This window comes from Vipera berus (assembly GCF_964194415.1).
Source record: "Vipera berus genome assembly, chromosome: 3".
NCBI lineage: Eukaryota > Metazoa > Chordata > Lepidosauria > Squamata > Viperidae > Vipera > Vipera berus.
In genome coordinates this window covers 192,048,477-192,059,307 of record NC_138204.1, presented here as the reverse complement: position 1 = coordinate 192,059,307, position 10,831 = coordinate 192,048,477, and the positions used below count along the sequence as shown (strand labels likewise).

The window sequence follows — 10,831 nt, the reverse complement described above, 5'->3', positions numbered from 1 at the left end:
TTGCGTGCCGGGGGGAGGCCGCCCTCGTGAAGACGAAGAGGGCTTCGCTGCAGCCGGGCGGGCGTTGGGCCCCTTCTCTCAGGCGCTCCAAGCTGCGGGTCCACAGCGGATCCTCAAAGAAAACAAACAAACAAACGGGCTCCTCTCCGGAGGACGAGAGTTGCAGTGTTCCCTGGCCCCGGGTGAGTTGGTCCTTTGGAAGTAAGCGCCCAGGTTTCTATGCTCGGTGGAATTTAGAATAGCATAGCATAGCACAGCACAGCACAGCACAGCATAGAGCTGGAAGAGATCTTGGAGGTCTTCTAGTCCAGCGCCCCGCTCAAGCAAGAGAACCTATAGAATTTCAGGTAAGTGGATTTGGGGAAGGGAAGGGAACGGAAGAATGAAGGGGAGGATTCCCTTTGCTGACCCTGGAGTATGCTGTCGAGTGCGCTCTAATGTGGGCATCACCTAAAGGTGACCGATGTTGGAGTAAATATAGTACAGGTAGTCCTCGACTTACAACAGTTCGTTTAGTGACCCTTCAAAGTTACAACGGCACTGGAAAAAGTGACTTTGACCGTTCGTTTTTCACACTTATGACCGCTGTAGCATCCCCACGGTCACGTGATCAAAATTAAGATGTTTATGACCGTCACAGTGTTCTGGGGTCATGTGGTCACCTTTGGCAACCTTCTGACAAGCAAAGTCAATGGGAAAGCCAGATTGCAAACCAGCATCACAAATCCTTATTCTAAGTTCTTTTCTTGGTCTTTTCTTACAGAACTTAATCAGTAAGATGCCTTTGTGGACTCGACAATTTTCCAGATACTGCTCTTTGTTAAATGCGTACGATATTATAAAGAGTACAGAGCTGAGAAAGCAATCAATAAAAATGTGGACACGTTTTCTTGAACCGTCAGATTTGCAGTGCTTTTGTCCTTATGGATATTATTGCCACATGCTGTTAAAGAAGTTCAGAACTTTGCATCTGGATAATCACAGGCAACTCTGCAGCTCAAGTACTGAACCCCAACAGACCTCGCTTTCTTTCATTGACAAGCCAAAACCTGAGATAGTGCCTACTGTAGATACTGAAGAATTGCTTCAAGGTAAGTAACAAATTTATATGATGTTGAACGTGACATATCACAGCATGATGTCTAAAATTTTAAAATGTTATTTCCTCAGCCTTCTCCACTAAAAAATGTTTAGAATTTATTGTTTGTTACAGTAATTAAATCACATTTTTTAATTGAGCCTGAGAAAATTATTTGGTAGAGTTGAGGCTGGTAGAGTTGAGGATGAATCTTATACAGGTAGTTCCCAGTTAATAACAGTAATTGAGACTAGAAAAGTGAGTCGTCACATGACCACATTACTTAGTGACAGCATTCCCCCTTGCCATTGTTAACCAAACCACCACCTGTTAGGTAAAGACCTACTCCGATCCAAGCTAACCCTGGGTTGGTCCCTCCCAGCCCTGAACCTCAGCAAGGTAAGGGACTACCTCCAATGCACCCCATCCCTTACCTCTTTCTCTATCTCTGCCCTTTTGGCTGCCTTACATTCCACCGTCCTATCTGGTCTTCACTGTCCCCTTTCTGCTGAGGCATGCCCACCTAGCCCTAGCATTCTTGTCCTGCAAGACTCCTTTGTTTGTAGAGTAATAAAATACATCATTCAGTATTTGAGGCACCTTCAACTTCAAAGCTATCCGAGTTTATTGCAAAAACACCTTTTTCCCCCCTCACTTTATGCAGTGTAATTAGAAATGTCTGATCTCAACCTTGAGCAAGCCATAATATATTATTGTATCTAAATTAGCAATGATTAATATTGCTTGTGCAACTATGAATAATGCTTTAATATAATTATGCTAAATTTCCAATCTAAATCTACATTTCCAGTTGGGTTCACTCTTTACCCTAAGGTATAATATACAGTAGTTTGTTTGATTTTATTGTGTTATGTGAAGCCAAACAATTACAGTTTAATAACAGTGTGTGGGAATCAAACGTGTGTGTGTGTGTGTGTGTATGTGGGTGGGTGGGTTTATTGCTTCAAGTTTCATTGTATACTGTAACAACAGAACTATAAAAAAAACCTAGGGGAAATTTTTTTTGAACACTCATGCATTGTCATCCTCAAAGATTCCATATGTTGTTATTGTTTTTTTGTTTCTCATTTTTTAAAAATAATAGTCTTCAATAGACTATTTAAAAAGTAGAATCTCCGTTTCCCTATATTTTGAAACAAATACTGTAATAAAATAAGGAATAATAATTAAAGCCAGAATAATAAAAGAATTCTCATTAGGGTTATTTATCAGTAGCTAAGATAGCTCAGCGGAATGGTGTTCACCATATAAAAGCTATTGATGTGTTTGGTATTCTATCACTTCTTTAACATCAGGGTTGTGTGTGTGTTTTTTCACTTTAAATGAACTTAAGATTTGGACGATGATTTGCCTATATCTCCCTTGGAGAAAATTTCAGAAGATGAGTCTCTTCAAATCAAAGCTGCACCACCACCTCCATTAGAATCTTTCTCACTTAGAGATTACGTTGACCATTCGGAAACATTACGCAAATTGGTGCTTCTAGGTAAGTATAGCTCCACTTGCTAGATACTTTGTGATATGTTGGAACTCTGATAACCATTTTTACTATATAATAGACAGTCATGTTTTTGAATACGCAGCAGATTCATGTTTGCAGAATATATTTCTATCATAAAGTGGTAGATGGAAGGTATACTCTATTGCAGAAATATAATTGAGGACAGAAACTGCTTTCTTTTACACAATTTCTTTTACACAATTTAAGGATCCTTAAATACAAGAAATTCATGAAGAATTTGGAAAAAACTTCTTTAGAACTATTATTTATTTACATGTTCCTCAGGATGCATACAATATTACATATTACCTTTACACTCAATATCATATTAAAATTTCTGTATCATATTTAATTATTTGGTGCCAATAATCAATATTCTTCTGAGACATTTAAAAAATGGAGTTGATCTGTTGATTTTACCAGAATGATAGGAATCAATGAGCCTTGAGCTCTCTCTACCACAATCTTTAATGATTTAGAATTGATATCTGTGTTTACTCAATCACATTAAAAATAGCTATAAATGATAGATTGTGCAGTGGAACTCAAAATTGGTAAACAGCAGGGGTGGATTCATACATGATCCGACCTGGAGTAAATCTGTTGAAGTTAATGTCACTTAAGATAATGTGTACCTTAAAGCTGATTGATTTCAGTGGGGTTATTCCAAGTTTAATCATATTTAGATCTAAAGTAGAACACACCGTTTTTACTGTTTGCATATACAAAATTGCGCATGCTACAGGACAAATATTTAATTTCACTGAACAGTTATGTAATCTATTTTTGAATTTCCTGCAGGTGTCAACTTGTCCATGGTTGAAAAACATCCAAATGCAGGCCAGCTTCTTGTAAAACTAGATTTTGAAAATGATATTAAAAAAATCCTTCTATTTCTTAAGGATATTGGTTTGGAAGAATCACAGTTTGGGGCATTTCTCACTAAAAATCCTTATATTCTCAATGAAGAGGTAGAAGTTCTAAAAACAAGGTAAGGACATCTGGGCATTCCAACTCCCTCATCCTCCAAACCTAACCTATTTAAAGCTCTGTTGTGTTGGAAGCCCTTGGATTTCTTGTTTGTTCCAATGACACCACTTTATAATGCTAGGTTCTGTATGGTAGCAGGAATTAAGAAGGTCTAAACAGCACTGCTGGCATGCAGAATGAAGGCTGAGAGGATGAAAAAGGGAGGTGTACATGAATTATTAAATCTGCATTGGATTATTCATATAAGAGTATAGTCTTTTGAGTGAGTGGGTTACCAAATTTGTTATTTTCCAGATGGATATTTGTGTAGCTGGCCAAGTTTTTTCCAGTCACAAATTGAACATATCGATAATCCTCATTTAGCAACTACCTCATTTAGCAACCATTTACAGCTGCAGTGGTGATGAAAAAGTAACTTTGTGATCAACCCTTGCATTTAGCAATAGCAATAGCACTCAGACTTATAAACTGCTGGATAGTGCTTTACATCCCTCTCCAAGCAGCTTTCAGAGTCAGTGTATTGCTCCCAACAATCTGGGTTCTCATTTTACCAACCTCAGAAGGATGGAAGGCTGAGTCAACCTTGAGTCGGCCAAAAATGAACTCCTGGCAATGAGCAGAGTTAGCATGCAATACTGCATTCTAACCACTGCACCACCACGGCTCTTACACCTTCACAGGTCTGTAAAGGAAAGGAAAGTTGGTGTAATATCATAAGCACAGTCATGGTTTCAATTAGCAACTACTTCACTTAACAACCAAGTCACCAGGACACGATTGTGGTTGCTCAGTAAGGACTACTTGTAATTTCAAGTGGTCAATTTTAACATGTATAGCAGCTGCTTTTTAGAAAGAATACCACCTTCTGTTTATTACACATGATTATTTCCCAAATAGAGTCCAATAAAATGCATGCATTTGATTTTCATGGAGGTTTTCCTGAAAAGACAGATTTTTTTATTTTCAGTAAAATTTGTAATACATTCTAAATTGGAGTGACAGAATTCAATTGTTAAAATTTGACTAAACACAGAAACGTTATCACAAGTTTTTCATTATGAGGCAAAGTTAAAATTCCTTGACAGTAGATTGAAATGAAAAAAATAGAGATTCAATTCATTTTACTTGCCATTTTCTTAAAGGCTTATTATTCACATATTCTGGTAGAAGGGAAAACCTACCCTTTTATCAACAGAGGAAATATTTCAGCAGTTACATTTTGAGTATAATGTACAATAACATTCTTGAAGTTTGAAATATCTAAGAATCAAATTTTAAGTATTGCCAAAAGTTATATTTATGATCAACTAAGGAATTATGTAGACCTCATGCAGTCTTTTTGTGATAACCTGCTGAAGCCAAATGATTACCTCTAACAGCAGATATGGAAAATATTTTTAAAAAACTTGGAAGTCTGAAGTAGGAGTGCCATAACAGCCCACTGAAGATGGAGAAGTGCTGGTTGGCTGTTGGTGGCAGAGAAATTGAAACACTTTCTAGAAGCTTAACTTCACACTTCAATGTTTATGCATCTTATTAATGGAAGATGTAAAAATGACTTGGATTTTAAATTGATTCAAGAGCAAGACCAGTATCTCTTTTAAGTTTCCAAAGGCCTTTATATAGCAATGTTTTAAAAAGGCACCCATGGTAGAAACTTATAATCACCTCAGATGCTGCTGAAGTAAGCCCTAATTCACTTGTTAGTGTGCAAAGAATGCATAATTAAAAAATGAATTCACAAGAGAATGTTAAAATCAAAAGAAACATTGTTTTTTCCTTGTACCACACAAAAGAGAAAAAAGAGTAATCACTGCAATTGCTAAAAACATGGTTTCTGTTATATCTGAATGGAATCAGATTGTGAATGCTATTCAAGCAGGTTCTAGTGAAATGGTAGTAAGTAATTATAAGACTCTTTTAATATAATGTTAGTTTAAAAAATGGAGTGGAAGGAAATGAAATAAATAATTCCCGTATATAATCTTCCTTTTCCCAATCTTCCAAATGTTTATGAGCATGAAAAGCCTGTAGATTGTTTCTGTGTAATATTTGGAGAATATGTTACCTATATTTCGGGGAGGTTAATTAAAGCAAAAAGACTAGAACATTACAGTTGGATCTTTATGGGTCAGTTGGCAGTGCCAAGAACATGTTAATTTGGGGGTCTTGAAATTTCAAGTTAATTCTTTTTCACTATCCCATTTGTAACTACAATATTACAGTGGAAATGTTTGTCCAAATCTGTTTGGCCAGTTTACCCTCAATGCTTTCTGAGGTTCACAATTGACCTTCTGTCCAGAAAGCCTGCCTCCCACACAAACTGGTTTTCATGAACTGAATAGTATTAAGACTTCTATTTCAAGAAAGAGGCTAGAAGAACAAGGAATGTCCAAGATGAATTCCCAGCACTTTTTCCATGGTTATGATTTTTGGGCAGAGAAAGAAGTATATCTTTCAAGCAACTGTTTGATAACCTTTTTTATTTATTTAAATATGCCATTTAAGTTCGTTAAGAACTTAAGAACATTTTTCCTTAAAATCAAAATGTATTTGCATTCAGCTGCAAAAATACCTTTTTCCATGCTTACTTTAGTGTAAGCCATATGAGATACTAAGATCATATCTCAAAACTCAGCTAGTATTCACAGAACTTTTATTTAAATACAGCTGCAAATTGTTAACTCTTCAACATTTTTACATTATGATTTTATTGTGATTGGGAATCATGGTATTTTGCTTTAGTCAGACTTTTCCACCCTTCATTTTGCTGTTTTGCTTGTTAATATTATTGAAATATCTGCCTCTTTGATAGATAATGCAGGGAACTTGGGTTATTTGGATAAATGGTTACTACTTTGATTTATTTCATTATAAATGAATGTATTTCTCTGTTTCTAGGGTCGACTATCTAATATCAAAAAAATTTTCCAAAGAAGGAGTCACACAAATGGTCTTAAGGGCTCCATGTTTACTTCTCCTTTCTGTGGAAAAACTGGATGATAGATTGGGTTTCTTCCAAAATGTACTTGGACTAAATCCAAGAAAGGTACCTTTTGCTTTCCTTTAAGGACCATGTTAGATTGAAAAGAGCACTGTGTGGCATTCCATATGTTTGGCATCCAGCAACAACTGGAGAGGTGTTGATAGTCTTTTTTGATTACAATATATATTTTCCCACAATATGTGAACATATAATTGAAAGAAATCATCAAAAATTATAAATAATAAGAATTTCTGGCATTATAAGAATTTAAAACTTCCTGTTAGATAGACATTTACCTAGATGGCAGAGAATAACATTACACCCAGTTTTCTGAAAAGAATGGTTATAAAAATCAATTGATATGGAAGTTGAAGCTGTTTATGTGAGTATAAATTATTGAACCTGAAATCCTGTTAAGATTTTACCTACGTTATAAAATATATTCCTATTTTATTCACACTGAGTTATATACCTGGCGGATTTTTCCTTACACAACCATAACACCTAAATAAGAAAATCTGGGCCTATAATCCCTTAGCTAAGGCACAGCAGCTTCCCATGAATCTGGCTGTCACACATAGCTTCTCTTCACACAAACATAAGCCAAAATAGAAGATATATCACTTCTTTTGAAATTACATGTGTGTGAAAACTGCTATTATATTAAAGTAAATTATCTTCAGATATGATTTCACCATACTATATACATCCATATATTTTTCAACTAGAATATGTTGCCTATGTAATAATATGCTTTACCAGCAAAATACAAATTTTAACCTAAATATATATTATTTAATATATATTTATTTGTTTTTGAATACAGACTAGAAATCTGGTAATCCGTCTTCCAAGATTGCTAACTGGCAAACTTGAACCAATTGAAGAAAATCTTTCAGTAAGTCTCCTTTTAGCAATTATTGTAAAATCATTACTTCAGCTCATAAAAGTTGTTAAGTCATGCAGGATAGCAACTGACTAATTTTCACAGGTTTCAGTTCTACTTTGTACTTTAACAAATAACAGGAATAATACCTTAGTACATGTAAAGTATTTTGCACAAGCCCTGTAACTTGAAACTAATAAGTTCCTTGAAGTTCTTTATACAGAAATATGATGGAAAGCTAGTATGAGGTGGTAGTAGTGTATGATAACTTGAGTGTTGTTACTCACAAAAATGGAGGGGGTTGTATGTTTAATGAGGTGTAGGTTAGATTTATATGAAATAGGCTAAATCTTTTAAAAAATTTTAGAAAATGGCATTGTATTATGTGTATTACGTAAACTCCTTATACAGTATTTAAGTGCAATCAATGAATGTTAGAAATTCTCTGCTATACATAAAAAAAGGTTTTGTGACTGCTCAATAACAGTAGTTAACATTGTGAGTCTGCTGGAAGCTGGGACTTTATTTTCTATTTCAGTATTCTAAACACAGAATACAAATCACACAAAGATTTTGAAAAGATACTATAACTTGTTTTATTTTGGGCAATCCACAAAGCTAGGTTGAAGATGTAATTCTATAAAAAACTGGGGGGGAAATAAGTGCTTCATTTTTCCCCCTGAAAATATTGTCCCCATGTCATCTATTTCTCTGACTTTTTTCAAATTTCAAAATTGATTCATTGCAATCACTCTCTTTTTCAGGTATATGAGGTTGAACTTGGATTTAGTAAGAATGAAATCCGCCATATCGCACACACTGTCCCTAAGAACTTAAGTACAAGCAAAAAAAAGTTAACACAGATTTTTGATTATGTGCATAATGTAATGGGCATTTCCCACAGACTTATGGTACATTTTCCTCAGGTAAGAATCTTGTAGTTTATTTAATTACTAGTCATTGGAGCACATATTGTGAAAGGTAGCTTAAGGGGAACTCATGCAGATTGTAGGCCAACATGATAGATTTAATAGATTTACATGGCTACCATCTCATATATGTATCTGGGTGGCAAGCAATTAAAAACAGTAAAAACAGAAGAAATAACATAGCAGCCAAAAACACTCAGTTAGCATAACCACTACTAAGAAATAGGCTCACCCAAAGTCTCAAGACATAAAGACATTAATGTATTTTAAAATGTAAGTGAAATTGTCCATATTTATGAAAATTACTTGCATATGTCACTAGTTTTAATGACCTGTTGCCATAGTTGCTCAGAACTGTATGCCACTGATTTCAGTATGATTTATGCCCAAATAAGATACATTTCAATTTTTTTTCCATTTTAGATTTTTAATGCAAATTTTTTACGAATCAAAGAAAGACATCTATTTCTTAAATTCCTGGGAAGGGCCCAATATGATCCGGAGCAACCAAGTTACATCTCCTTGGAAAAACTGATAGCTTTGCCAGATGATGTGTTTTGTGCTGAAGTTGCTAAAGCAAAAGAAACAGACTTTGAAAAATTTTTGAAAACGCTGTAAAGAACTTTTTAAAAAATATAAACAGATCTGGTAGTATGCCTTCCAACTGCAAATTTCGACAGAACTTTGTCAATAAGTAAACTGACTTCTAAATATGCAAACTAATTTAGAAATAAGATAACACTTATATCTGTGCTGATAAATGTTAAATAAGAGAACGAAACATCATAGACCAAATAAAAGGATGATTGAGCATTTATAATCATGAGTGCAGCCACCAGTGTTTCCTATCAATGACCTAGATGTAATGTTTACCTAAGTATAAAAATACCTGGGTTTAGATTTATTCCACAGTGACTAAATCAATACTATTACATTTAATTGGTAGCATCTTTTCAGATTAACATAAATGTGAGATACGGCTCACTTCATTAGATGCAGCAGAGTTACTAGACTAATGCAAGATTTAAACTGGGAAGAGGTGAGAGAAGGAGAGGTCTTTATGCAAATACAGGTTACATTTGAGACAAATTAAAAATTTTCCTATTAAATATACTGTGTAACCATAATAATTATAAATCACATCAAACCAAAAGTCTCTCTTGTTGTTCATCCATTTAGGGGCTGTATTCACCTCAGGTCTGTCTGTTTTACATGGCTGTATTCTACAATTGTATAATTGTGTGGCATATTCCAACCCCTAGCACAGCATCATCCTAAGCCCATGGCGTGCCTTCCCTGTCAGATGGTCCCAACTCCAACTCTTCCTTCTCCTGCAAACCAGCCTCTGAAGGGGGCATGACATGCATTTCATAGGTTTGCCATCGGTCTAGAGACAATGGATTTCTAGTCTGCACTTCCATTCCACTCTCTACTCTTGCATTGCAAGGGATTATAATGATTTACTGACCTTGGTCTTTATGCAAGTGAGTTCTGTATCTACATCTCTATTCTAGGTCATATTTGATAATATGATTTTAGGATTACAATGGAACCAGCGCAGAATAGATCTCCATGTCCAATGCAGAAATTATAACTGCAACTGGGTGTTGTGATTCAGCGTCAGCCTGTGATACCGGCAGCTGAGTCTGATGATTCTGAAGAGGAGGAGGAGGAGGGGTTTGGAGAGCCTTTGGTGTCAGAGGGAGGCTCTGATGCACTGCAGGACTCTCAGCCTGGCCCCTCCCATCATGTTCCTCATCAGACTCAGCCTTGTGAGCACAAGGTATTGGACGTAGATGATTCACAGCTGGATCTATTCAGGGATGCTAGGAGCAGGAGGCAATCCAGCAGAGTAGAACAGAAAGGCCATGAGGCAACTCGGTGAGAGGAGGAAAAGGCAATGAGAAGCCATGCCTTGGGACTGCTGATAAAAGGGGAAGGTGTGGGAGGTGCTGGTTGCTGAAGGCAACCGTTTGAAGGTCTGCTAGAGTCGTGGTCTGTTATTCCTGTTTAACTCTTGTTTGAACTTTTGATTTAACTCTTATTTAAACTTGATTTCTTTGTAAATAAATTTGGTTGGGTTTTTCCAGCCTGTTGACTATAAAAAGGGGTTGTCCCTGACATTCAAACAGGGCCGGTCGTAGGCTGGAACAGAACACTGGGTTCCTAGGGTATCCGAGATGTAAAGTCACCATCTGTATTTTAAATGGAAAAACAGAACTTTCAGGACACTTTTCTCCTTAATTCTTATACCCTCAGGTCCTTCCATATTGAGTAATCAAATTTCCTGAAGTTCTTAGAAATTTCTCGGTGCTATTGTTAGCCTGAGAGGAGCCAAGCAAATGTACTTCCTGAAGCTGATGTACATACCTTTTTGTTAGTGAGTAAATGACAGAAGTAAGGTGTCTTGTGGCAGTGTTCTTGCTGCTTCATTTTGCTG

General features: G+C 36.0%; 1 protein-coding gene across 1 annotated transcript; it reads left to right on the top strand.

The window, feature by feature from the left end:
- Window positions 1-18: 18 nt before the first annotated feature.
- MTERF3 (mitochondrial transcription termination factor 3) lies at window positions 19-9,538 on the top strand. The gene is made up of 8 exons (XM_081322733.1): window positions 19-182; window positions 764-1,091; window positions 2,433-2,585; window positions 3,402-3,591; window positions 6,492-6,639; window positions 7,403-7,474; window positions 8,227-8,388; window positions 8,815-9,538. The coding sequence occupies exons 2-8, from the start codon at window positions 779-781 to the stop codon at window positions 9,007-9,009; spliced, it is 1,233 nt and encodes a 410-aa protein (XP_081178859.1). The 5' UTR covers window positions 19-182; window positions 764-778; the 3' UTR covers window positions 9,010-9,538.
- Window positions 9,539-10,831: the final 1,293 nt, after the last annotated feature.

Bases quoted from the DNA above. Each gene is read 5' to 3' on its own strand.
- MTERF3 (XM_081322733.1), top strand. From the start codon at position 779: ATGCCTTTGTGGACTCGACAATTTTCCAGATACTGCTCTTTGTTAAAT. The intron at 1,092-2,432 runs GTAAGTAACAAA...AATGAACTTAAG, and splicing joins TACTGAAGAATTGCTTCAAG to ATTTGGACGATGATTTGCCT. The intron at 2,586-3,401 runs GTAAGTATAGCT...AATTTCCTGCAG, and splicing joins ACGCAAATTGGTGCTTCTAG to GTGTCAACTTGTCCATGGTT.